At 37.9% G+C, this 27063-nt stretch overlaps 1 protein-coding gene across 3 annotated transcripts; it reads right to left on the bottom strand.

The window, feature by feature from the left end:
• Positions 1 to 5212: 5212 nt before the first annotated feature.
• Positions 5213 to 26309, bottom strand: tp53i13 (tumor protein p53 inducible protein 13). 3 transcript variants are annotated; one of them, XM_061918985.1, is made up of 9 exons: positions 25951 to 26309; positions 25784 to 25876; positions 20174 to 20209; positions 19878 to 19936; positions 19654 to 19732; positions 19054 to 19182; positions 17041 to 17226; positions 7323 to 8181; positions 5213 to 5936 (listed from the first exon to the last, which is right to left on the bottom strand). In XM_061918985.1, the coding sequence occupies exons 1-9, from the start codon at positions 26047 to 26049 to the stop codon at positions 5830 to 5832; spliced, it is 1647 nt and encodes a 548-aa protein (XP_061774969.1). In that variant the 5' UTR covers positions 26050 to 26309; the 3' UTR covers positions 5213 to 5829. The 3 variants fall into 3 exon arrangements, with proteins under 3 accessions (XP_061774969.1, XP_061774970.1, XP_061774971.1); XM_061918986.1 differs by having other exon boundaries at positions 25799 to 25876; XM_061918987.1 differs by lacking the exon at positions 17041 to 17226.
• Between the last annotated feature and the right edge of the window lie 754 nt (positions 26310 to 27063).

The raw sequence follows: 27063 nt of genomic DNA, 5'->3' as shown, positions 1-27063 counted from the left end.
ATAAAAATTGAATACAATAATTTGCAAATAATTTTTAACCCATATTCAGTTGAATATGCTACAAAGACAACATATTTGATGTTCAAACTGATAAACATTTTTTGTTGTTGTAAATAATCCTTAACTTTAGAATTTGATGCCAACAATACGTGACAAAGAAGTTGGGAAAGGCGGCAATAAATACTGATAAAGTTGAGGAATGCTAATCAAACACTTATTTGGATCATCCCACAGGTGTGCAGGCTAATTGGGAACAGGTGGGTGCCATGATTGGGTATAAAAGCAACTTCCATGAAATGCTAAGTAATTCACAAACAAGGATGGGGCGAGGGTCAACCCTTTGTAAGCAAATTGTCGAACAGTTTTAGAACAACATTTCTCAACGAGCTATTGCAAGGAATTTATGGATTTTACCATCTACGGTCCGTAAAATAATCAAAAGGTTCAAAGAATCTGGAGAAATCACTGCACGTAAGCGATGATATTATGGAACTTTGACCCCTCAGGTGGTACTGCATCAAAAACCGATATCAGTGTGTAAAGGATATCACCACATGGGCTCAGGAACACTTCATAAAACCACTGTCAGTAACTACAGTTGGTCGCTACATCTGTAAGTGCAAGTTAAAACTCTACAATGCAAAGCAAAACCCCTTCATCAACAATACCGAGAAACACCGCCGGCTTCGCTGGGCCCGAGATCATCTATGATGGACTGATGCAAAGTGTTCTGTGGTCTGATGAGTCCACATTTCAAATTATATTTGGAAACTGTGGACGTGGTGTCCTCCGGAACAAAGGAAAATAACCGTCCGGATTGTTATAGGCGCAAAGTTCGAAAGCCAGCATCTGTGATGGTATGGGGGTGTCTTAGTGTCCAAAGCATGGGTAACTTACACATCTGTGAAGGCACCATTAATGCTGAAAGGTCCATACAGGTTTTGGAGCAACATATGTTGTCATCCAAGCAACGTTATCATGGACGCCCCAGTTTATTTCAGCAAGACAATGCCGAGCCACGTGTTACAACAGCGTGGCTTGGTAGTAAAAGGGTGCGGATTCTTTCCTGGCCCGCCTGCAGTCCAGACCTGTCTCCCATCGAAAAAGTGTGGCGCATTATGAAGCGTAAAATACAACAGCGGAGACCCCGGACTGTTGAACGACTGAAGCTCTACATAAAACAAGAATGGGAAAGAATTCCCACTTTCAAAGCTTCAACAATTAGTTTCCTCAGTTCCCAAAAGTTTATTGAATGTTGTTAAAAGAAAAGGTGATCTAATACAGTGGTGAACATGCCCTTTCTCAACTACTTTGGCACGTGTTGCAGCCATGAAATTCAAAGTTAATTATGTGCAAACAAAAATAAAGGTTTATGAGTTTGAACATCGAATATCCTGTCTTTGTAGTGCATTCAATTGAATATGGGTGGAAAAGGATTTGTATTCCGTTTATATTTACATCTAACACAATTTCCCAACTCATATGAAAACGGGGTTTGTATTTACTATCAATAGATTTTTATTTCTATTACAACACACGACTTTTGTACTCAAATGATAAAATTATTACTTGTATTTATTAACTTGACACACCTGGCGGACACCAGCTCTTTAAATGCTTTGTACGTGATTTATTAAGACAGGTGTCCAAAGTGCGACCGAGGTGGCCATTTCTGGTTTGCAGCTAGTTTTCTTGTTCTTAAAATGAAATTAATTAATTTATAATGAGGGATATCAGATATAACAAATAACAACTATTTGCTTTGTCAGCTATAACACAAAAAGTATAATAAAGATGTTTTTTTTTTTAAGTTAAGCATATAATGATGTCCTTTGTTTATCACTGTTAATAATTAACTATAAATATTTTTTATAACAAGAGAAAAACATTGATTGATTGATTGAAACGTTTATTAGTAGATTGCACAGTTCAGTACATATTCCGTACAATTGACCACCAAATGGTAACACCCGAATGAGTTTTTCAACTTGTTTAATCAATTCATGGTAAAACAGTGTACGATCTTCTGAATACTTTTGCCAACGTTATGAGAGCCCTCTATACCCTGGGTGTCAAACTCTGGCCCCTGGGCCAAATTTGGCAATATCAAATTAATTAATTAATTAGAACTGGCCCGCCGGTATTATACAGCGGCGGTACCGCTGTAACACCGCAATTTCTCACACTTGCCAACCCGGTTTTCCCGGGAGGCTCCCGAAGATCAGTGCCCCTCACGAAAATCTCCCGGGCAACCATTCTCCCGAATTTCTCCCGATTTCCACCCGGACAACAATTTGGGGGCGTGCCTTAAAGGTACTGCCTTTCGGTTCGTCTACAACCTATCGTCACGTCCGCTTTTCCTCCATACAAACAGCGTGCCGGCCCAGTCGCATAATATATGTGGCTTTTACACACACATTAGTGAATGCAACGCATACTTGGTCACACTGAGGGTTGCCGTATAAACAACTCTAACACTGTTACAAATATGCGCCATACTGTGAACCCACACCAAACAAGAATGACAAACACATTTCGGGAGAACATCCGCACCGTAACACAACAGAATACCCAGAATCCCTTGCAGCACTACCTCTTCCGGGACGCTACAGAATGTTTTGATATTTACCTCAGAAGGCTGCAAATCGAAGAGGCATTCAATTTTTGTTCAAATTTTGTTTGATATGCCATTGATATTTTTAAATTATTACGATTATTTTAAACTCAATTTTGCATGTCACTATAAAGTTATATAAGCATTGCTTGTTCAATATTCAATGCAAAACTTGTTCGGGTCCCTATTAAAAGGTTACCTTGCAAAACTTGGCCCGCGGCTTTGTTCAGTTTTAAATTTTGGCTCACTCTGTATTTGACTTTGACACCCCTGCTTTATACAGTGAATAACATTTGGTCGACTTTACACTCCCAATATAATAACGCTGCCGTAGACTGAGCCAATCAGAGGCCACAATACTGAACAACAAGTTCTGATTGGTTTGGTCTCTAGTGCCCAATCCTATTGATATTTTTAGTTTATTTATATCCTTCAAAATGCTTAATTTAGGACCATATTTGTCAGAATATGCTCTAAACGTAGTTTGTAAATACCACCAAAAAATTACCATGTGGTGAAGCGGCATTATCGGATATATTTTGACTATAAAAGAGGGTGAAATTGTACAAATATGACATTAACTATATGTCTGGCAACCCGGCCTGACGGTCACGTGACCATCCCAGAAAACTTCAAAATGGCGGACTGACAAGTAGTGATGGTAGGTATTTTCTAGTTTTTAAAGGTTCATTTTAACTTAAAATGTCAATGCTTTGATAGTTTGTATAACAAAATATCCGACTGTTCTCACTATATATCTTGAAAGATTTTTGTAGAAAAAAATAATCTGCCTTAGTTTATGGAAAGTTTGACCTGACACTTTTGCCACGATAACAAAAATGCTAATAAGCCACTCAATATATTTCAACAATTATAAACTAACGTATGTTCTTTTGTTCAAATTAAGTTCTATTTGTGTTATCATTATTAATAATGAAACATTACATTATCTTTGGTTGAAGCACGACTCAAAATATGTAGAATGTGCATACCAAGCCATAAACATCTAAATATATTTTCATATCATCTCAATGGAACATAATCAAGACAGTTTAATACAAAAAATCCAACCTATTTATTTACTGGTAATTTAACTTCGAATCAACATTTTTTTGGACATATACACAATTAAATATTTTCTTTGTCACCCTTTATCCTTTATTATATTCAATAAAGTCATGTCACCCAGAATACTTACCAAATATTACAGCATGTGGCAAAAGAACAAAACAATACCACACGTATATGTTTTACTTGAAACAGTAACATAAAACATTTTAAAGCAGGGGCCTCAAACATGCGGCCCGCGGGCCAATTGCGGCCGGCAAGCCGTTATTTTGAGGCCCGCACTTTGATATGACATTTTAATGTGGGTGCGGCCTGCGAGTTTATGATGAACGGAGCTTGACAGCGTCATACTTGCTAACGTTCCCAATATCCCTAGGAGACCCCTTAAATTCAGGGCATCCATTCTCTAGAAATCCCTGCCGATTTTTTACCTACTCAACAATTCTCAGGGGGTGCCATAATGGCACTGCTTTTGGCGCCCACTACACAATGTACAGACAGCATGCAAGATCATTTTTTATTTGTTGCATCTGGCTGTGCAGTACACACGTCTTATGTTGCAAGACATATTTGATCAACAGCTACACAGGTCACACTGAGGGTGGCTGTAAAAAAAACTTTAACCCTGTTACAAATATGTGCCGGACTGTGAACCCACACCAAACAAGAATGACAAACACATTTCAGGAGAACATCCGCACCGTAATACAACATAAACACAACAGAACAAATACCCAGAATCCCATCCAGCCCTAACTCTTCCGGGCTACAATAAACACACCCCGCTACCACCAACCCCCCACACTTCCCCCTTCCTACTTGCGTTGGTTGAGTTGGTGTATATTGTACCCTGGGAGAGTTAGGGCTGCAAGGTGTCCTGGGTATTTGTTCTCTTGTGTTTGAGTTGTGTTAGGGTGCGGATGTTCTCCCAAATGTGTTTGTCATTCTTGTTTGGTGTGGGTTCAAAGTGTGGCTGTTGACTAAGTATGTCTTGCAGCCACCAACGTTGTTCTGCACAAGTCTCGCATGACATGATACAAAGCTGTCACTTTGATTGTGTGATGTAAAAGCATGCGCAATGACGAGTTGTATAGCAGTAGTCCTCTTATTGATGATACGCGAAGGTATGCCAAGGGTCAAGTGAGATTTATCAAAAATATTCTAAAAAACAGCAGTCATATATAAATACTTAATATATATATTAATGGATAACACTTCAACAAATATAAATGTAAGTTCATAAACTGTAAAAAAAAAAAACAAATGCAACAATGCAATATTCAGTGTTGACAGCTAGACTTTTTTTAACATGTTCCATAAAAATTGATCTTAAAGATTTATTCTTTGTGAAGAAATGTTTAGAAGTAAGTTCATGAATCCAGATGGATCTCTATTACAATCCCCAAAGAGGGCACTTTAAGTTGATGATTACTTCTATGTTACTTCTATGTTTTTTATTTTTAAACAAGTTTTTTAGTTTTTATATCTTTTTTTCCAAATAGTTCAAGAAAGACCACTACAAATGAGCAATATTTTGCACTGTTATACAATTTAATAAATCAGAAACTGATGACATAGTGCTGTATTTTACTCCTTTATCTCTTTTTTTCAACCAAAAATGTTTTACTCTGATTAGGGGGTACTTGAATTAAAAAAATGTTCACAGGGGGTACATCAATGGAATAAGGTTGAGAAACACTGCTTTATTATATTCAATAAAGTCATGTCACCCAGAATACTTACCAAATATTACAGCATGTGGCAAAAGAACAAAACAATACCACACGTTTTACGACTGGATTTACTTAAAAAGTATACAAAAAGTATAACTAAACTGGTAGGTCAAAACAGGTGACTTAATACCTGAATGTGCTGACTTGTTAGTACTCTAGGACACAATGTACAATAAAATCTAAAAACGTTGCTTAGTGTATGTTGAGGTCTGGTTGTTAAAAAATCCAATATTAGTTTTCCAAACATAGTATCTTTACCGTACCTGCATGCGATGTTTATGGTGACTGTATGGTATTGAGGAGCTCCTGTCTGCCAGTAACATGTTCAATACGGCACATCTACAAGACTAGAATGTAAAATGTCCTTTTGAATTCAGCAAGTCCACCAAACCAAACAATAATTCCTCCTTTTGCCTACATCAGTTCATCTGAGCTGGAAGTACCGGGCAAGAGAGCGCACTCTTGTCTTCTGCCTCTTTTCCGCCTCTTCTTTGCAATTTGCAGCCTCCTACGAATAACATCTATAAGACACAATCACATAAGATGAAGACTTTTTTTTTCTTCACATCATCTAAATCAGAATTTCTTAACCACTTGTGGCAGTAATGACAATCTCTAACAAACAGAAGAAGTCCGGAAGAAAAGTCATACAGAAATTTCTGAAACGCAAAAATTATGACTGAAGTCATTAAACTGTGTTTTTAATTTGCACTTCAATTGTATTATCAATTTAGTTAGAATGTATTTATTCTCGAACTGTGTGATTGCATGTAAATGTCCCTTCTTTTGCAGTATTTTTTTGTAATCAGCGCTAGGGCTGGGCGATATTGGCTTTTATCAAAATCTCGATATTTTTTATGCCATATCGCAATATACAATATATATCTCGGTATTTTGCCTTAGCCTTAGAATGAACACCTGATGCATATACTCACACCGGTATGATGATTCTATGCGTCTACAGGAAAACATTCCTCTTCATACTGCATTGATATATGCTCATTTTAAACTTTCATGCAGAGAGGGAAATCACAACTAAGTCAATTTACCAAAACTGTATTTTTTTAAATACTCTTCATTCTCTCGCGGGTGACTTCTTAAATGAAAGAACAAATTAGTAGTGCTGCTACCTTTTGTAGCAACACTTCTGCTGCATACTTTGCATATTGCTGTTGTCTGCTGAATATATTTCCGCTTGAAGCCAAACCACCACCAGATGATGGTCCCCCTGTTGTTTTGTTAGGGCATTGATTGTTCTTCCTCCATTTGCGATCAGTTTTTCACCTTCTCTCTCGTAATGTTACTCGCACCGCGTTAGCCATGCTGCTACCTCTCTGCTCGGCGAGGGCGGATGACGCTACACGCACGACAGTATGTGACGTAAGTAAGAACGTGGGCTTGTTTTACGTCTGTGAGAAGGAGAGACGAGAAGGAGTGAGAAACGCCAGTAGTGTATTGCCCGCAGCTAAAACAAACTGCGTGAGAACGTATACTCGAATATTACGATATAGTCATTTTCTATATCGCACAGAGGCAAACCCGCGATATTTCGTTTATATCGATATATCGCCCAGCCCTAAATCAGCCTGATCTAAGCTTTGATAATATACTTTGTAATCAACACTTAGTTTCCTATTATTTGACAAAGTTTACCCAGTTAAACAATAATTGAATATAATTATTGAATACGATTACATTCAAGAGTAAGATTACTATTTCAGTATTAAAATTTGAGTATTCTATAGTGGAAACGTTAGGCCCCAAGGTTAAAAAGGTTAAGAACTCCTGATCTAAATTGTTGACACATTTGTTAAAATACAAGAATCTGTGATAAGTATACGTACTGTGTGCTCCAGCCAACTAAAAGACCCCTGTAAACATTAAAAGGGTTTCTAATGTGTACAAACCTGCCACACTGTCATAGTCCTGCCGTGCGTCGTGCCAGTAGAGACTGGGCATGGTCCTCCAGTGGCGGTAGAGGCGTGTGTGCAACACAGACAGCGTGAGGAGAACCAGCAAGAAGCCCAATGCCGCTGCAGCCCACACCGCCTCATCGGACCTGGGGGGTCTCGGCAACCCGTTGCCTGCAAGCGAGGCCCGGCCCTTGAAGTCTTCCTTGCAAGTACACTGTTGGTCTTGGATGCAGCTACCACAATCAGGTAAGTAATTCACTACTGCTGGTTTGGAGTGTTTTGAGGGTGGAGGCCCGTCTTGTATTTTTAATAAATAAGTGTCATCTTTGTCCATCCCTCTCACTCTGAAGTCTACTTCTGTACTATCCAGCACTTGTCTTTCTGCAGTGGGGCCATATCTCGCTGGCTTGTTCTGTTCCAAGGAGCCTTTAACTTGAGCACTGGCACTGTGTCCGGGAACCCTGAGTGGTGTTTTGTGTGTCGCCCCTGGCATGTTTGGGGGCCAGGCTGAGAGAGCCTGATTTTGCATCTCGGTGGCAGGTGTTGCATCCCTCAGGCCATGGCTTGGAAAAGCTATTGGAGGTCCTTGAGCGCTGTTGTGGTTTAAAGGGTCCTCAGGATTATTGGTGGTGGTTTTCAGTTTTGGCTTTGTCAAAAAATCGAGTGCCTGAGTTGTACCGTTTGCTTTTATGGTCCTCATTGCAACCTTCTTCAGTTTGGACCGGATAGCAGCTCTTCTTTGCCGTTTCCTTGATTCCCTGTTTCTGTTCTTAAGCGGGGAATCTTTTCTTGCCTGGAGCGTTTCTTTCAGCCACAACAAGATGATCCGCTCACAGCATTGCCGCACAGACTCCTGGGGATTTGAACGAACAGCTACTTAGAAACGTCTACTCAAAGTTATTGTATCCTTCTGAAAATACATAAATGATACAATCCCTGGCATACTTGGAGGATGTCCATACAGTTGTTTAATTTTTGTAGAAGAAAAAGCAGACAACAGAAATGTGTGTATATATATATATATATATATATATATATATATATATATATATATATATATATAATACATATGTAATATAATAATGTGATATATCAGTATATATTATATAGTTTATAAAATGGATGGATATATTGTATATATAATATGTAAATATTACATATATTTTATATTGTTACTACGGTACATTTTTTGTCAACTTTATAACTTTGTTTTTGCCCTCTTTTTGTGCCCTTGTGTGCACAATCCTTTCCATCCTTATCCTGTCCATCCTTTGTAACTAAGCTACTTTGTGGAACATTTTTCCTTGCAGATCAATAAAGTTTGTATAAGTCTAATGACAAAAGCTTATAGTCATTTCAAATGGCAACTTTCTAGCTGTTTGATCAAGAAGAGTGAAGATGAAATCACTCATTCTAAAGAAAACTATGGAATCATGTAAAACAAACAAACTGTGCACCACGAGTACTTTGTTGCACCACTTCTGGCTTTTACAACATCTTGCAGTCACTGAGGCATGGACGAGTGACAATAATTATTCTTCATCAATCTTTCTCCAACTTTCTCGTATTAATCAACATTGCAGGTGAAGGACAATTTTCACCACAGATTTCCATTGGCTTGAGACCCAGAATATTTGCAGGATATGACATTGACCTTATGTACCTTTTTTTAGGAGAATTATTTATCGTTTTTGCTCTATGGCAAGACGAATTATCATCTTGTAAAAATATGTCATCATCCCCAAACATCCTTTCGATTGATGGAATAGGAAAAGTGTCCAAAATGTAAACTTGTGCATTTATTGAAGATGTAAGGACAATTATCTACCCAGTGCCACTACCTGACATGCAGCCCCAAATCATCAATGACTGTGGAAATGTGCATATTGTCTTCAGGCAGTCGTCTTAATAAATCTCATGGAATGACACCAAACAAAATTTCCAACATTGTCACCCTGCCCAATGCAGATTTACGATTCATCACTTAAGATGACTTTCATCCAGTCATCCGTTGTCGTCCATTGCTTTTCCTCAGCCCATTGAAACCTTGTTGTTTTATGTTTAAGTGTTAATAACGGCTTTTGTTTAAATGTCCTGTATTTAAATCCTATTTCCTTCCAGTAGTTTCTTACAGTTCGGTGACAGACAACGACTAGAGTTTTTGCTCATTTGGTCTGTTTTTGTTTTGTTGTGCATTTTTTGTTTTCAAGACAAATTTTAAGTTTTCTGTAATGATGCTTTGATGTTTATCTTGGTTTACCAACATTGCCTTTTACAACCTTCCAATGTTGTTTGTACTTGGCCCAGATTTTAGATAGCTGAGAGTGAACAATCAACATATTTTCCAACATTGCGTGACAATTACAGATGCCTGACAATATCGGACTGCCGATATAATCGGCCGATAAATGCTTTAAAATGTAATATCGGAAATTATCGGTATTGGTTTCAAAAGTATCAGTATTGGTTAAAAAAAGAAAGTGTATGACTTTTTAAAACGTCGCTGTGTACACGGACGTAGGGAGAATTACAGATCGCCAATAAACCTTAAAGTCACTGCCTTTGCGTGCCAGCCCAGTCACATAATATATACGGCTTTTCACACACACAAGTGCATGCATTGCATACTTGATCAACAGCCATACAGGTCACACCGAGGGTGACTGTATAAACAACTTTAACACTGTTACAAATATGCTCCACACTGTGAACCAACACCAAACAAGAATGTCAAACACATTTCGGGAGAACATCCGCACCGTAACACAACAGAACAAATACCCAGAACCCCTTGCAGCACTAACTCTACCATGACGCTACAATATACACCCTCCCGCTACCACCACACACCAACCCCGCCCACCTCAACCTCCGGGAGAGCATGTCCCAAATTCCAAGCTGCTGTTTTGAGGCATGTTAATAAAAATATTGGACTTTGTGACTTCAATAATAAATATGACAGTGCCATGTTGACATTTTTTTCCATAATTTGAGTTGATTTATTTTGGAAAACCTTGTTACATTGTTTAATGCATCCAGCGGGGCATCACAACAAAATTAGGCATAATAATGTGTTAATTCCACGACTGTATATATAGGTATCGGTTGATATCGGTATCGCTAATTAAGAGTTGGACAATATCGGAATATCGGATATCGTCAAAAAAGCCATTATCGAACATCTCTAGTGACAATGTATCTTTTTGAAGAAGTTTGGTAATCCCCTTCATTGACATTTCTCGTGTTGGAGCCATGATTCATATCAATCCATCTGGTGCAACAGCTCTCCAATGTGTAGACACTCCTTTTTAACTGCAGACTAATGAACAGATTTAACCAGATGCAAGTGTTAGGTTTGAAAATGAAAATATAGAGGGTGATACAAAAATGTTTTACCCAGAGTTGAGTGATTCCATAACCCTGCTTGATCTAAAAATGAAACTGTCACTGACTACCACAATTTATATTCTTGATTTATTTCAGTGTTTATTAAAGCCAGAAAGTTGCAATTTGAATTTATTATAGTTTTGAGTCATGTCTGTTATCTATTTTTTTTTTTAACACAAAATTAAACAACTGAATAAACATCCTCAAGTGTGTTTTTTACTGTTGTTGCACATGATGAATGTGCGCAAATTGACAGGCAATCAATGATAATAGAACCATTTCTAAACAAACTACAAAAGCTAATTCGGCTGCTGACGTATGCGTAACATGTGGCAGTTCCGGTTGTATTATTTTCTCAAAATGAGAATCTATGTAATGGGGGCTAGTCAGTGTGGCTGTGCCAGGTGTTAGTAAACCCCACTCCCTGACGACTTCAAGAGTGTGCTAGCTGCCAAGTTACATAGCCCAGGCTCATAGTTCAGTGGTCAGCACACTCGCCTCTCATGCGAGCAACCAGCTTCTTCTCCCTTTGCGGAATGAGATAAAGGCAGCAGGCCAAACCACCTGAGTTACATCTACTTGCTAATTTGCTTTTACTAATTGGCTACATTCTGCCGTAACATGGTTTAATCTGTACTTCTGTTAAAATGTAATCCTACATTTTAATTACATTCAGTTATTTCGATATGTTGTTTTAAGTCACACGAAAAATTTGGGTATTGACCCAATACCAAGTCGACCAGTATTGGTTATACTATGTTCAAAAACATTGAATGGTTACATTTTTTTTTAAATCACAATTATAATCAGACAAAAACAGAGGATGGCAGTATAACAATATCAAATATTCAAATGATTACATTATTCCCTTATTTACATCCAAATTTTGAGCAAAATAATGTCAATCGCGCAAAAAAACTTACCATAATAAAAAAACACTACTATTGGCTCAGATTTCAATCCTTTGTGTTTTGCCCTTAAAGTCCCCCTGTGTTCAAGGACTATGTTTTGTGTGTATACAATACCTAACACACAAAAAAATTGTAATAATGAAACAAATATTAATCTAAACACTGGAGTAATGACATTATACAGATATTGGGGACGGCATGGCACGGTCGGGAGAGTGGCCGGGCCAGCAACCTGAGGGTTCCTGGTTCAATCCCCACCTACTACCAACTTCGTCACATCCGTTGTGTCCTTGAGCAAGACACTTCACCCTTGCTCCTGATGGGTCATGGTTGTGTGAATGTGTGTGTGTGAATGAGTGAATGTGGAAGTAGTGTCAAAGCGCTTTGAGTACCTTGAAAGTAGAAGAGCACTATACAAGTATAACCCATTTACCATATTACAATTGGTATTGTACAATTGGGGCGGCATAGCTCGGTTGGTAGAGTGGCCGTGCCAGCAACTTGAGGGTTGCAGGTTCGATTCCCGCTTGTGCCATCCTAGTTACTGCCGTTGTGTCCTTGGGCAAGACACTTTACCCACCTGCTCCCAGTGCCACCCACACTGGTTTAAATGTAACTTAGATATTGGGTGTCACTATGTAAAGCGCTTTGAGTCACTTGAGAAAAGCGCTATATAAATATAATTCACAATTCACTAATTGTTACTTCCAACATTTGTATCAATCAACTCACCGCTGTTCATATTCACAAGATCTAGCTTAGCGGTTAGCGTGGCTTTTCCTACACTCCTACAAGGTGTCGTGTAGCTTTAGTTTAGTTTAGTTTATTAAGGATCCCCATTAGTCTACACCGCAGTGGAGACTATTCTTCCTGGGGTCCAGGAAGCTTGTTTAATTATTCCATGTCTTCTAGTAATAATGATGCAATGGAGAAGAAAGTTTAGTGACTTAGAGACCTTCATGCACTGTGAAGGGACGTTAGTCGTCAGCCTGCTAGCACGCATGCTACATTGTGTTGAGGACACAGCTGTTTGTTTATCGCGGTCAAATTTGCAGGACACAGCTATAGATCGCTCATCAACATGCATTGTCACGATGCAGCCATGCAATTAAAATCGGCATCCATATTTATATAATTTATAATCGTATATTGTGCAACCCTAGTTACATATATGTTATAGACACACCTTTTTACAGTGTTTGCATGGAAATGGACCCGCAGCTGTTTACAGTGTTGATGTGAGTGGATAGACCGATGTTTAAACTCTTTGTATACATGAGTAATAAATAAATTGCGTTTTGTGAATGTCAATGAAAAGGCGTGTGACTGTGGACAGATTTCCGATGTTAATAAACATAAACATTTTTACAGTATGTGCGCATGACGTAAATGGACTAGGGATATTTACATTGTGTGTATGTGAAGTGACAGACATATGTTTACATTGGGTGTGTTTGAGTGCGAATGATTGTGTGTTCTTGCGTGAATGTGTGTGTGTGTGTGTGTGTGTGTGTGAGAAAGGTCACGGACATGTTTATCTAATGCGTGTATGTAAATAGACAGCTGTATTTGTACTGTATGTGTATAGTCAGACAAAATGTTTTGTGTATGTAGATGATAGATTGCCTGACACGTATGTAAATTAAAGGAGCCATATATAAGAATTGCATGTCAAGTCATTATTAAATGGTCCTGATATGTCAAAAGGCATTACTAAATAATGTTCTTTTCAAATACCTCTAAAACTGATAACAGCAGTTCAGCCAGGATATGCTCATTTCACCTCACTCTCTCGGCTTCCGTCTGCTCTCGTACTCGCTTCTAGAAGCAGTAGTTTAAACTCTGTATATTCAGATTCAAAATTGGAGGTAAGCATCAGTTCACAAACTATAGGCCTATTTCTTTACCCTCACAATTTTCAAAAGTCCTTGAAAAATTATTTGTGTCAAGACTAGACAGTTTTATTGATAAGCATCACTTGCTAAGTAAACACCAATACGGTTTCCTATCTAATAGTTCCACTTCCATGGCAGTGATGGAACTAGTTGAGGAGGTAACCACTGCAATTGATAAGAGGGAGTTTGCTGTCTGTGTTTTTATTGACCTGAGCAAGGCCTTTGATACCATCGATCACACATTACTTTTAAACAAAATGCAGAGGTATGGTGTCAGAGGTCTCGCTCATGATTGGTTGAAAGGTTATCTTGGTGGCAGAGAGCAGTATGTGCATATGAACAATGTAGATTCAGACAAAAAGATCGGAGTACCCCAAGGTTCTGTACTGGGACCAAAATAGTTTTTACTGTATATTAATGATATTTCTAAAATCTTTAAAAAACTTAACTGTATTCTTTTTGCTGATGATACAAGTCTGTACTGTTCTGGGCAAGACCTTGACCAACTCCTAGAGACTGTAGAGATCGAACTCCACATACTAAAGCAATGGTTTGATGCCAATAAACTATCAATCAACCTAAACAAAACTAAATATATAATTTTTGGAAAAAGGGAAAATAACATACAGCGTCATATAAGAATAGATGATATGGAGATAGAAAGGGTGTATTCAATACATTTTTGGGAATCTATATAGATGATAAATTAAATTGGAAACTGTACATAAATATACTTAAGACAAAGATGGCAAACAATATTGCTATGTTACATAAAATTAAAAACTCTGTAAATCAAAAGGCTCTTAACATGTTATATCATTCTTTCATACTCTCATATCTTAATTATTGCGTTGAAATCTGGGGAAACAATTACAAATCAAACATCAACTCTATAGTCTTACCTCAAAAGAAAGCGCTTAGAATTGTAAATTATCCAAATTACCATGACCATACCAATGCTCTGTTCATTAAATTAAAAACATTAAAACTGCACGATCTTGTTGACCTCAATACTACTATTGTGGCTTACAAAGCTCATAACCACATGCTGCCTGGGTGTTTACAAGTGAGATTTAAACCCAGAAAGAATCCCCATGACCTCAGAGGTTCAGCTTTCCTTCAGAAAGCAAAAATAAGAACAAGCTTAAAAAGTAGATGTGTTTCTGTCAGATGAGTTCAACTGTGGAACAGCTTGGATGATTCCTTAAAATGTTCTAGTTCCATTCACACATTTAAAAAACATTTTAAGACCAATGTCTTGAAAAAATATATCACTCTTGAATCAACATTGTAGTTAATACTATGATTAATGTTAATTAAAAACTAAACATGGGATAAAAATAATAATACAAATACAATTGTTTGTATATATTGTATATATAATTAGTGCAATGGCTTAATATGTAAACAGGGATATTTCACATGCCTGTACTGTGTATAAAATTAAACTACGTTCATGTTGTTTATAATGTGTATTTATAATATGTTGTGCAAAGGACATTTTATAATTTTCGGAAGTTTATTTTGTACTTGACATTGTTTATAGGGTTCGGCGCAATAAGTGTTTAACTTCAGCCTAAACCCTTTCGGTCTGCAACATTTTTTATTTTCAATCTATGAATGCACAACTGTTTGTTTGCTTTGTTGACCATTGACCGAAGAACAACCAAAAATAAAAAATAATGTTGTGAGTTCTCATTTGACCAAAAATAGTCATCTTCGTTGTCTATTACCAAGTCTGCCATTATTAAAAAGCCTGCTCGTCTTTGTTTCTGGAAGTAGGACACAAAGTTGTTGCGAGAAGTCAGAAGTGTGCTGCTATGGAAATGGAAATAAATGTGCAGAGAAATTAGTTCAGGCAATGCTTAAAATTATCAAAATACGGCAAATATTGTACATATTACATATATCTATGAACGTGTCGGTTTTTACATTATAAATAGACTTGCAATGTGTATACATAACTTTGATGAAGGGTTTTGAAAGCTATAACACTAACTGCCATTGACTGCATCTTACCAGTCTTTATCATCTTTACACCCCCCCTCCCTGAAAAAGATATGTGTTCATGTCTCCCATAATGATTGTGAACGATTGGCAAAATTCCCCAAAAAAAGTACAGTTCAGTAAATGGCCAGATATAATCTGTATGTGCAATGTGTTCAAATGTGAATGGACAGACAGATTGAATTACGGTATATGTATGTTAATGGTTAGATCAGGGGTGTCAAACGTACGGCCCGCGGGCGAACAGGTTTTATCCGGCCCGCGGGATGAGTTTGCGAAGTATAAAAATGAGCCGAAATTTTTGAATGAAAAAACTGCTGGTCTAGAAGTGTCCACTAGATGTCACAATAGCAATTATTTGTATATTTCTAATCTAGATTATGCTACATATGTAAGAAAAAAAGAAAAAAAAACACATTAGTGCGCCAGTTGAGGTGAACGAGCAAACTACATAAATAACATCCTGTAATTTCATTTTGTTATTTTTTTTATCCTGATGGATTGTAAATTAGTTGACTGATGAAATTATCACATCATTTATTCAGAAAGTAGAAATAATGATGGGGGCGTCGCCTGCAGTCCTGCAACAAAGCAGGGTGTGCCAGGAACGAATTCGAGATCAGCGACAGGTGCGTAGATGGCCCACCTGGGCGTGCTTATCTAATCATCTGTCGCTCTGTTAAAGGCAGCAGCCGGAAAGGAGAGAGGGGTGGTTGATGGTGGAGCACGAGCACGAGCGAGAGCGAGACTGACGAAAAGACAATTGCTAAAAAGCACAAAGACAATTTATTGCAAAATAGATCATTTTCATAAAACTGGAAGAGCCTGGCATATCGGTGATTGGTGATCCGAAAAACCCGGAAGTGCAAGTTTTCCACACACGACAAATAAATATAAAATACTATTAGCCGCAACATCTAAGTGTAAAATAAACCCGACAACATTATGATTTGTACATTTTCAGAATGTGCTTGTTGTATTTTTAAACAATGAAAACAATCTTTATTTGTCTTTATTTTTAAGTTATCTTGCCGTGATTTTACCAGTCCGGCCCACTTGGGAGAAGATTTTTCTCCATGTGGCCCCCCGTCTAAAATGAGTTTGACACCCCGGGGTTAGATGTTTGCTGTGCATTTGTGAGTATGAATGGATAGACATGTTTTGGGTATGTGAATGATAAATTGCTTTAATCATCCATCCATCCATTTCCCACCGCTTGTCCCTTTAGGGGTTGCGGCGTACTGGGGCCAATCCCAGCTGTATTTGGGCGGAAGGTGGTGTACACCCTGGACAAGTCGCCGTCTGGTCGCAGGGCCAACACAGATAGACAACATTCACACATTAGGGCCAATTTAGTGTTGCCACATTATGTGTACGATAGTAGACCGTTGTTTACAAGACGTGTACGTGAATGAACATGTGTTTCAAATGTTAGTATGTGAATAGATAGACACGTTTTGGGTATGTGACTGCAGTATATACAGTATAAGCAAGTCTTCTTTATAGTAATACCTTGGGCTCGGTCTGTACTTCCTTTCCATGCGTGTGCTTCTGTTCAGATGACAGGGTCAACAGCAGGTTGTATTTTCCACGGATCCGTTCACTTGTGGTCATCGTGCTCTGCAGCCAATGACAAACGTCTAAAGATGCGGCGGTGGACAGCTCCAACGTTCGCCCCCAAGACACCAACGCTATTGGCTAGACACATAATAGACAGTATTGCAAATAAGTGCGTTAGTGCTCCAGACGACTAGAAATCAATCCACTACAAATGTATTATCTTTAAAGTCTACCTTAGTCAAAAACTAAAGAAACAACCACAGCAGCACCCGCTGCTCATGGAGAAGAGCAATCCATAGTTGTATGTTACAGAGTCTCTAAAAATGCCCATTAAGACCAGGAAAAGTCGCTTGATATGTTGCTAAAGGCTAAGAGTCTATAGAGGGTTCTGAATATTCGCTAAGTTGGCAACACTGATCCAGCCGGACTGCTTCTTATTCTCCGGCAGACATGGTGCGTATGAGGTGTGTTTAAAAGATGCCATCTACTGAGCGGAGTTGTAAAAAAAAGTTAAAGTACCAATGATTGTCACACACATACTAGATGTGGCAAAATTATTCTCTGCATTTGACCCATCACCCTTGATCAGCCCCTGGGAGGTGAGGGGAGCAGTGGGCAGCAGCGGTGCCGCGCCCGGGAATCATTGATGGTGATTTAACCCCCAATTCCAACCCCTAATGCTGAGTGCCAAAATGACAAGTTGTATTTACAAATGGTGCCATTATAATGTGTTTATAAATGAGGGCAAACAGCGAGTATCAAATCTATTTCTGGCAGTTTACCACAAAAAAAACAAAACACAATTAAACCAGCACTCATTTATCATAGGGATGTTCTTATCAGGATTTTATGCTGCCGATACTGACCATCAATGAGTGAGATCGGCCAATACCAATACCTATACCATGTATAAACTACATTTTTCAATGTATTTATAGTGAGTATTGTTGACAGTTTAACAATATCAACACAATATTGAAACTACGTCCTTATTCTCTTTTATTAAATACATTTTTTTGAGTAAAACAAAGTCAATAGTACACAATAATTTAACAAAAGCAAAAAATACAACCTAATAAACCCTTTGGTTTTTGCCCTCAAAGTCATTCTGTGTCCAAGAAATTATTTCTTGGGTTTGTAAACATTAACAAAAAAAAAAATACACTAAATATTTGGTATTAGCATCACTAATTTGTGGCATCGATCTTTGGCGTTATATTTGTGTCTTCAGTTTAAGGTTGCAAAGGAAGATTTACAGGGACAGAAAAATATATTTTGCAAGCACAAACCTCAAAAAACTCAAGCGAAGAATAAAAAATGTTTGAGCGGATATAAATGTATTGTGTGCACATTAAAAGTGCACGTTTGCTAATAACACTCTATAATTACTGCTGTCTGCAATCAGACGGAGGCGCTCTCAATGTGTATGAAAACACATAATTAGCTGTTAACCTCTTGTCATCTGGGCGACAAAAAACAAATATAATGTCAGCCAGAGGCGATCAGAATTTTAAAAAATTAATGGCGAAAACATACTTTTCACAAAAATTGTCCAATAACGATTGATCAGAACATTCTTGACTGAAATGAACTCTTAAACAAGATAGACATGCCCTGCGATGAGGTGGCGACTTGTCCAGGGTGTACCCCGCCTTCCGCCCGATTGTAGCTGAGATAGGCGCCAGCGCCCCCCGCAACCCCAAAAGGGAATAAGCGGTAGAAAATGGATGGATGGATGGATGGACAAGATAGATATTTCTCAAAAACGATAACTTGGGAGTTCTAATGCAAAAATATTATTTTATGATGTTGACTCACGTTTTTTTTTTTTTACATGTATTAATCATATTATGACAACATTTGAAAGGCAATATATAATATAAATTATTTTGGTTTATCTTATGTTCATAGCTTAACTGTGCTCATTTCTCCTTTGTGTTTAGGCAAAGAGGTGTGTTTCCTGACCGTGGATTCACTGAGCCATGGATGTGGGCTGATGATGTAGTCAGGCAGACAGGAGTTGGCCAGGACGGACAGAAAGAGCCGCTCGCTGACAGCAGCACAGGGATGATAGAGCAATACAGCAGCTCCATGCTGGTAGCACACAACAAACACAACCAAAATGAGGTAGTATTGACAATTTACTGAAGAACAGCACTGATTTATCACAATCAAAAGGTCATAAAGACAGAAACATACTGATTTTAAAAGGGTATTAATATATCTAACCTCGATAAGTTCTAAGGTCACATTTTCACCTATAATACAAAGCTTACACAATATCTGTTTTTAGCATTTTTTTTAAATAAACAAATAATATGGTTTGACTCTTCAACATGCGGCCGTTAGTGGAAACAGTTTGGACATCCCTGAACTGCAGGTATCAAAAGTATTAATATTTTTATTTGAGAATCGATACTAGAGCGCAAACATCTGGTAACGGTGGAATTGAAATTTCAGTATTGATCCACACGTTCAGTACAATCAACAATGATCACACTTTTGTCCTCGTGCGGCTGTGATTAACACTGATTAGAGTATCTGTGATGGAAAGATGGAACTCACATGCAGATTATTGAGCCAGCGTTGAGGGGGGCAGTACAAATACTCGCCGCTCTCTGCTCTGACCGGCCTGTATGCGCCACTGAAACACAAATGTTCATTGTCACACAACAGGAGAAACGATACATTTTTGCATGAATGCTAAAAGTGGCGGCCCGAAATAAAGAACAAAAACAAACCATATTATAGCCATCCACAGGCACAAGTGTTTCTCTGCACAGTTTTACCTGTTAGGGATCTTGTGGTGGTAGGAAATAGGCTTATCCATGCAGATCTGCCTGGCGGGCTGTTAAAAGAAATGTGGTCACATTTAATTTGTTCAACAAGTTGAAAGAGTGAGCCATCAGGAAGCCTAATGTCATGTACAGGGTGAGGCGAACAATGAACAATGTCATTTGCTTAAAATGCATTGTGTTGGTGTTTGACATTAACAAGAGGCCGTGTCATGTTGCACATCAAGGGTCAGGGAAAAATCAATGAAGGCAGCGCCTTTCGAAACATAGTGGTGTGTCTGTTTACTCACCTCCGGATTATACACTGTGTAAACACTTGGGATCCTCTGAAGAGTAAAAAATGAACAGTAGTCAAACATTTGGAGCAGCAGCATGAAATGTGAGGTGTTTGTCGCTCCACACATGGCCAAATTGTCAGGGGGTGGTTCTTGTGTTGAAATTAAGTGGTACCTCAACATAAGAGTCCCCCAACTAAAGAGAATTTGGAGATAAAAGCTGTCTCTCAGATAATTGTTAAGCTTTGAGTTGCAAGCAAAAATTTGAGTTACAAACATCCACGCCATTAGTTGGCATAGCAAATGCCGCAGTAAACCTTCCAGTTTTACTAGTTTGCATTAGCTTATAGCAGTGGTTCTCAAATGGGGGTATGCGTACCCCTGGGGGTACTTGATGGTATGCCAAGGGGTAAGTGAGATTTTTAAAAAATATTCTAAAAATAGCAACAATTCAAAAATCCTCTATAAATACATTTATTGAACAATATTTCAACAAAACATGAATGTAAGTTCATAAACTGTGAAAAGAAATGCAACAATGCAATATTCAGTGTTGACAGCTGGATTTTTTGGTGGACATGTTCCATAAATATTGATGTTAAAAATTATTTTTTTTGTGAAGAAGATAGATAGATAGATAGATAGATAGATAGATAGTACTTTATTGATTCCTTCAGGAGAGTTCCTTCAGGAAAATTAAAATTCCAGCAGCAGTGTACAGAGTTGAGATCAATTTAAAAAAAAAAAGGAAAAAGTAAATAATGGGGGTTTAAAAGGAAACAGAATAGAGAAATATTACAAAAAGAATAAAAACAATGGGAATAACAATATAACAGTAAAATAAGAACATAACAAGACAAAGTAGGCAGTAGTGACCATGTTATGAAAACGTATTGCACTGTTAATGTTTTGCATCCCCTGTCATCCTAATACCCCCCGTCCCCCGTCCCAGAGAGGAGTTGTACAGTCTAATGGCGTGTGGGACAAAGGACTTCTTGAGTCTATTAGTCCTGCACTTGGGATGAAGCAGTCTAGAACTGAACAGGCTCCTCTGGCTACTGATAACGCTATGCAGAGGGTGACTGGCATCATCCAGGATGCTCACTAGTTTGTCCACAGTCCTCTTTTCTGCCACCGTCACCAGTGAGTCCAGTTTCATTCCGATTGTAGAACCGGCCCGCCTGATCAGTTTCTCAAGTCTGGAGCTGTTTAGAATGAAGTTCATGAATCCAGATGGATCTCTATTACAATCCCCAAAGAGGGCACTTTAAGTTGATGATTATTTCTATGTGTAGAAATCTTTATTTAGAATTGAATCACTTATTTATTTGTCAACAAGTTTTTAGTTATTTTTATATCTTTTTTTCCACATATTTCAAGAAAGACCACTACAAATGAGCAATATTTTTCACTCTTATACAACTTAATACATCAGAAACTGATGACATAGTGCTGTATTTTACTTCTTTATCTCTTTTTTTCAACCAAAAATGCTTTGCTCTGATTAGGGGGTACTTGAATTAAAAAAATGTTCACAGGGGTACATCACTGAAAAAAGGTTGAGAACCACTGGCTTATAGCATACATACATACTGAAGTTAAGTCATAATAAGCAATTTAAAAAAGTTAAAGTTAAAGTACCAATGATTGTCTGCATTTGATCCATCCCCTTGATCACCCCCTGGGAGGTGAGGGGAGCAGTGGGCAACAGCGGTGCCGTGCCCGGGAATCATTTTTGGTGATTTAACCCCCAATTCCAACCCTTGATGCTGAGTGCCAAGCAGGGAGGTAATGGGTCCCATTTTTTTAGTGTTTGGTATGACTCGGCCGGGGTTTGAACTTTCAACCTACCGATCTCAAGGCGGACACTGTAACCACCACTCCACTGAGTAGGTTTGAGCGTAACACTGCTATTCTGCAGCATACTGAGGCAGACTCAGTCTAATGCCAGCCAAGAATGTCAAAATCATATCTAAATATGTTCAAACTTGTTGACTTGCAAGCTACATTGAGCTACAAATAATTGGCCTGGGGCCGATGGCAACTGCATGTGAAGTAAAAATAATATTTATAACATATGTGTACAACCTACATTAATATGATGGATATATAATCAACAATGAATAATTGGATATTAAGATTATGTGAAAGATAGACTCCAATCTTGTTTACTTCCGTGACAAACTCCTTAAAGTTTTGTAGTCAATCAGAAACATCAAGCAGCTAAAATGCACCAAACATGGATAAGTGTGGTGAGAGTGTTTTGCATTTTTTCCTATCCTGCATTGTAAAGGATTTAACTGGGTGTACTTTTGAATTTTGTATAGTGCTTGGACATTTTTTTTTACAATATCCACCAAGTTCAGTGGGCACGTTGTGTTTATGTGTGACTATGTTTGTTGACTTTTGTGTCTTAGTTGGATTTTTTTTTGCGCCATGAGTAGCGAAGGTTGTTTGGATTGGGTTATATAAATGTATGCTGTGCTGTGCACACTTCATAGCTTTACACCTGATTTACTCATATTGTCCATAAGACGGTGGCAACATTGTATCAATCAGGTCATCAGATATTTAAAATTTCAGATTCCTTCATAAACTCGTTACATTTTGTAGACCACACTGAAGACGCCAGCGGAACTTAGTTTGGAAACTCCTGCTCCCAGGTAAATGCTAAAAATGTTAATCATATTACTTCATAAAACTGCTGTAATTGTTAGAAGTATATTCTATTGTATTGTTTTGTACAATACTGATATAAAATTGTGTTTCTCTTTTTAAAACGCATGTTACATGTTAAAATTGTGCTATTTCATGGGAGCCAAGCACCAATTAAGTTCATGTCAATACACTTCAGTGGGAGACATTGATTTGGGACTACTTTGAGTTGAGTTTGAGTTTATTTCGATCATGCATGCATACAACATGATACATCGTAATTTCCAGTTTTTCTATTCAACATGTTCGAAAAGGAGTAGGAAGAAGCAGAGCTTATTTAATCCTACCCCTTTTCCTTTACATAGCAGTTGCTAAAACTTATGTTCACTTCCTGTTCTCAATTCCTTCACAATATACTCCATAAGTAATAACAATAAAAATGAATAAATAATTGGTGAAGTGAGTTATATTTCATATGGTGAGATGAGTAAGATTATTTAGAAAATGAATGGATGGATGAGATACATTCAGAATGTTTATCATGGTTCTTCTTCTGTGTATTTTGTAAACACTTTAAGTTTGAAGAGTTTCTTGAAGTGGATTATATTAGTACATTTCTGATTTGTTTGCTTAATCCATTCCATAATTTAATCCCACATACTGATATACTGAAGGTTTTAAGTGTAGTATGTGCGTAAAAATGTTTTAAATTACATTTTTCTCCAAGATTATATTTCTCCTGTTGTTGAGAGGAAATGTTGTATTTTCTTGGGTAGCAGATTCTAGTTTGCTTTGTGTATATTTTTTGCTGTTTGTAAATTCACTATGTTGTTGAATTTCAGTATTTTTGATTAAATAATAAAGGGCTTGTATGTTCTCTATATCAGTGGTTTTTAACCCTTTTTCAGTGAAGTACTCCCTCTGATTTTTTTTTCATTCAAGTACCCCCTAATCAGAGTGAAGCATTTTTGGTTGAAAAAATGAGATAAAGAAGTAAAATACAGCACTGTGTCATCAGTTTCTGATATATTAAAATGTATAACAGTGTAAAATATTGCTCATTTGTAGTGGTCTTTCTTGAACTATTTGGAAAAAACATATAAAAATAACTAAAAACCTGTTGAAAAATAAACAAGTGACTCAATTATAAATAAAGATTTCTATACATAGAAGTAATCATCAATTTAAAGTGCCCACTTTGAGGATTGTACTAGAGATCCATCTGGGTTCATGAACTTAAGTCTAAACATTTCTTCACAAAAAAAGAAATCTCTAACATCAATATTTATGGAACATGTCCACAAAAAATCTAGCTGTCAACACTGAATATTGCATTGTTGCATTATTTCCCCCACAGTTTATGAACTTACATTCATATTTTGTTGAAGTATTATTCAATAGATATATTTATAAAGGATTTTTTAATTGTTGCTATTTTTACAATATTTAAAAAAAAATCTCACGTACCCCTTGGCATACCTTCAAGTACCCCCAGGGGTACGCGTACCCCCATTTGAGAACCACTGCTCTATATCCAACATTATGTGTTATTCTAACTGATCTTTTTTGTAACACCGTTAATGAAAGAAGTGTACTTTTGTAGTTATTTCCCCATATTTCTACACAGGTCGCAAAATTCATCCATCCATTTTCTACCCAGCTTGTCCTCCTGGAACCTCTCGGCTGACCTTGGGTGAAAGACGGGATGCACTGTGGACGGGTTTAATAAAACTAGTGTATTTTAAAGGCCTACTGAAACCCACTACTAACGACCACGCAGTCTGATAGTTTATATATCAATGATGAAATATTAACATTGCAACACATGCCAATACAGCCTTTTTAGTTTACTAAATTGCAATTTTAAATTTCCCGCGGAGTTTCCTGTTGAAAACGTTGCCGAATGATGACGCGTGTTTGTGACGTTATTGGTTGTAGCGGACATCTTAGCCCAGCACCACTTAGGGCTAAAAGCCGTCTCTTATCATCGCATAATTACACAGTAATTTGGACATCTGTGTTGCTGAATCTTTTGCAATTTGTTCAATTAATAATGGAGACTATAGATATTAATGCTGTTGGTGGAAAGCGGGGGATTGCAGCTGCCTTTAGCAACCGAAACACAGCCGGTGTTTCTTTGTTTGTTGTGAAGCTTTGACACAGAGCGGTCAAGCGAACATGTTTCTTCCTCTACGTCAACCAGCAAGTTTCTGGATGGGAAAATTGTGATATTAAGTCTGCTCTTACCGGAGACTTGAGTGGATTATGGGACATCCTCCTGCAGCTCAACAAGGCAGCTGTGATCTTGGCTCCTCGGCTTCTCTCAGAGACACTGGCGTTCACCGCAGCCATCCGACTTTCAGGTATGACTTTATAATCTCACTAAAACACTATTAACACAATAAGCAGATAAGGGATTTTCCAGAATTATCCTAGTAAATGTGTCTAATTACATCTGAAACGCTCCCACTTCCGCTGCCTGGAGCCGTCGCCTCTTTTTTTTTTTTTTCACTCTAACTCTCCTCATCCACACATTTTTTATCCTCGCTCAAATTAATGGGGAAATCGTCGCTTTCTCGGTCCGAATAGCTCTTGCTGCTGGAGGCTATGATTGTAAACAATGTGAGGATGTGAGGAGCCCTACAACCCGTGACGTCACGCGCACATCGTCTGCTACTTCCCGTAAAGGCAAGGCTTTTTTACTAGCGACCAAAAGTTGCAAAATTTATCGTCGATGTTCTCTGCTAAATCCTTTCAGCAAAAATATGGCAATATCGCGAAATGATCAAGTATGACACATAGAATGGACCTGCTATCCCCGTTTAGATAAGAAAATCTCATTTCAGTAGGCCTTTAAAGATCACTACAAAGGTGTAAACTCCAAAAACATTATGTATATTAATTGTGTTACTTTTTTCTTTGTAAAGCCAGCATTGTAAGCATGTGTACCAAGATAATGATGATACCTACTGTATCCATGGTTACCTGAGTGGAGTCAGACCAGGCAGATACAGGACATGTCTTGTAGGCAGCATCTAAAGGTAGGTCCCTTTCCACAAATGTCTACACAGATTAAATAGTCTCCAGTCAATTATTTTACACAATGCAATACACTTTATCAGTGGAAACGCGCTCACCTTCCCATTGTCACATGATGAGTTGTGGTACTCGGACACCGCGCACCGACCCAAACACAAGGACAGAGCGGCCAGCACGGTCACCGTGTGGGTCGGCATGCTTGGCAGTCACGCAGGTGGAAGAAAGAGATCCATGAAGTGGCGTCAACAACGCACAAAGACAATGAAAACAGTCCGAAACATCAATATTATTTGAGTTTAAAAAAAAAAGTAAATTTATCAAGACGTCGTCCGTGTCCCACTCGGTAGTGCGAGACGGCTCCTACATAAGAAAACTAAACAGTCGTTAACTTTAAAAATACAGTATAGCGGTCACTCATAAACGTCAACAACGGAAGTGATTTCTCTGAACTTTCAGAATATACACAACTATTAGTACATGGGTTTGGTTTAATTAATGATATTTATTGTTCATGGCTGCCCTCGCTCATATTATTATTTAATGGCATATTGTAGCGTTTTTTTCCACCAAACTAAATTTTATATGCAAATCTGTGTTAGATGTACAAGCTGCTTCCGGACTTTTATTTTGGTAAAACAGTTGGAATTCTGGAACGACCTGCTTCAATCCGGAAGTTGGAAAGGAGTAATCGTTTTTACAAGTTCGTATTTAGTAAAAGATGGAATAAGTAAAAAATAAAATAAAATACATGAACAAAGAATTATAAACAAACCTAAAAATAATAATAAAAAAAGATTTGTTGTCAATTAAACGATTTGCTGACTGAGTTTGACTTAGACTTAGACTTCCTTTTCATTGTCATTCAAATTTGAACTTTACAGTACAAATAAGAACCACATTTTGTTGCATTAGATCTTGGTATTGCAGGATAAAAAAAAGCAATAAGATGCAGATATAAATAAATAGATTACTGTACAGATAAATACGTTGTACTTTTTCACATGCGTCCATGTTTATTCCATCCATCCATCCATTTTCTACCGCTTATTCCCTTTCGGGGTTGCGGGGAGCGCTGGCGCCTATCTCAGCTACAATCGGGCGGAAGGCAGGGTACACCCTGGACAAGTCGCCACCTCATTGGAGGGCCAACACAGATAGACAGACAACATTCACACTCACATTCACACACTAGGGCCAATTTAGTGTTGCCA

Source organism: Nerophis ophidion, linkage group LG13 (assembly GCF_033978795.1).
Source record: "Nerophis ophidion isolate RoL-2023_Sa linkage group LG13, RoL_Noph_v1.0, whole genome shotgun sequence".
Lineage (NCBI taxonomy): Eukaryota > Metazoa > Chordata > Actinopteri > Syngnathiformes > Syngnathidae > Nerophis > Nerophis ophidion.
The sequence above is the reverse complement of the archived record's forward strand: the minus strand, read 5'-3'. Positions and strand labels throughout refer to the sequence as shown.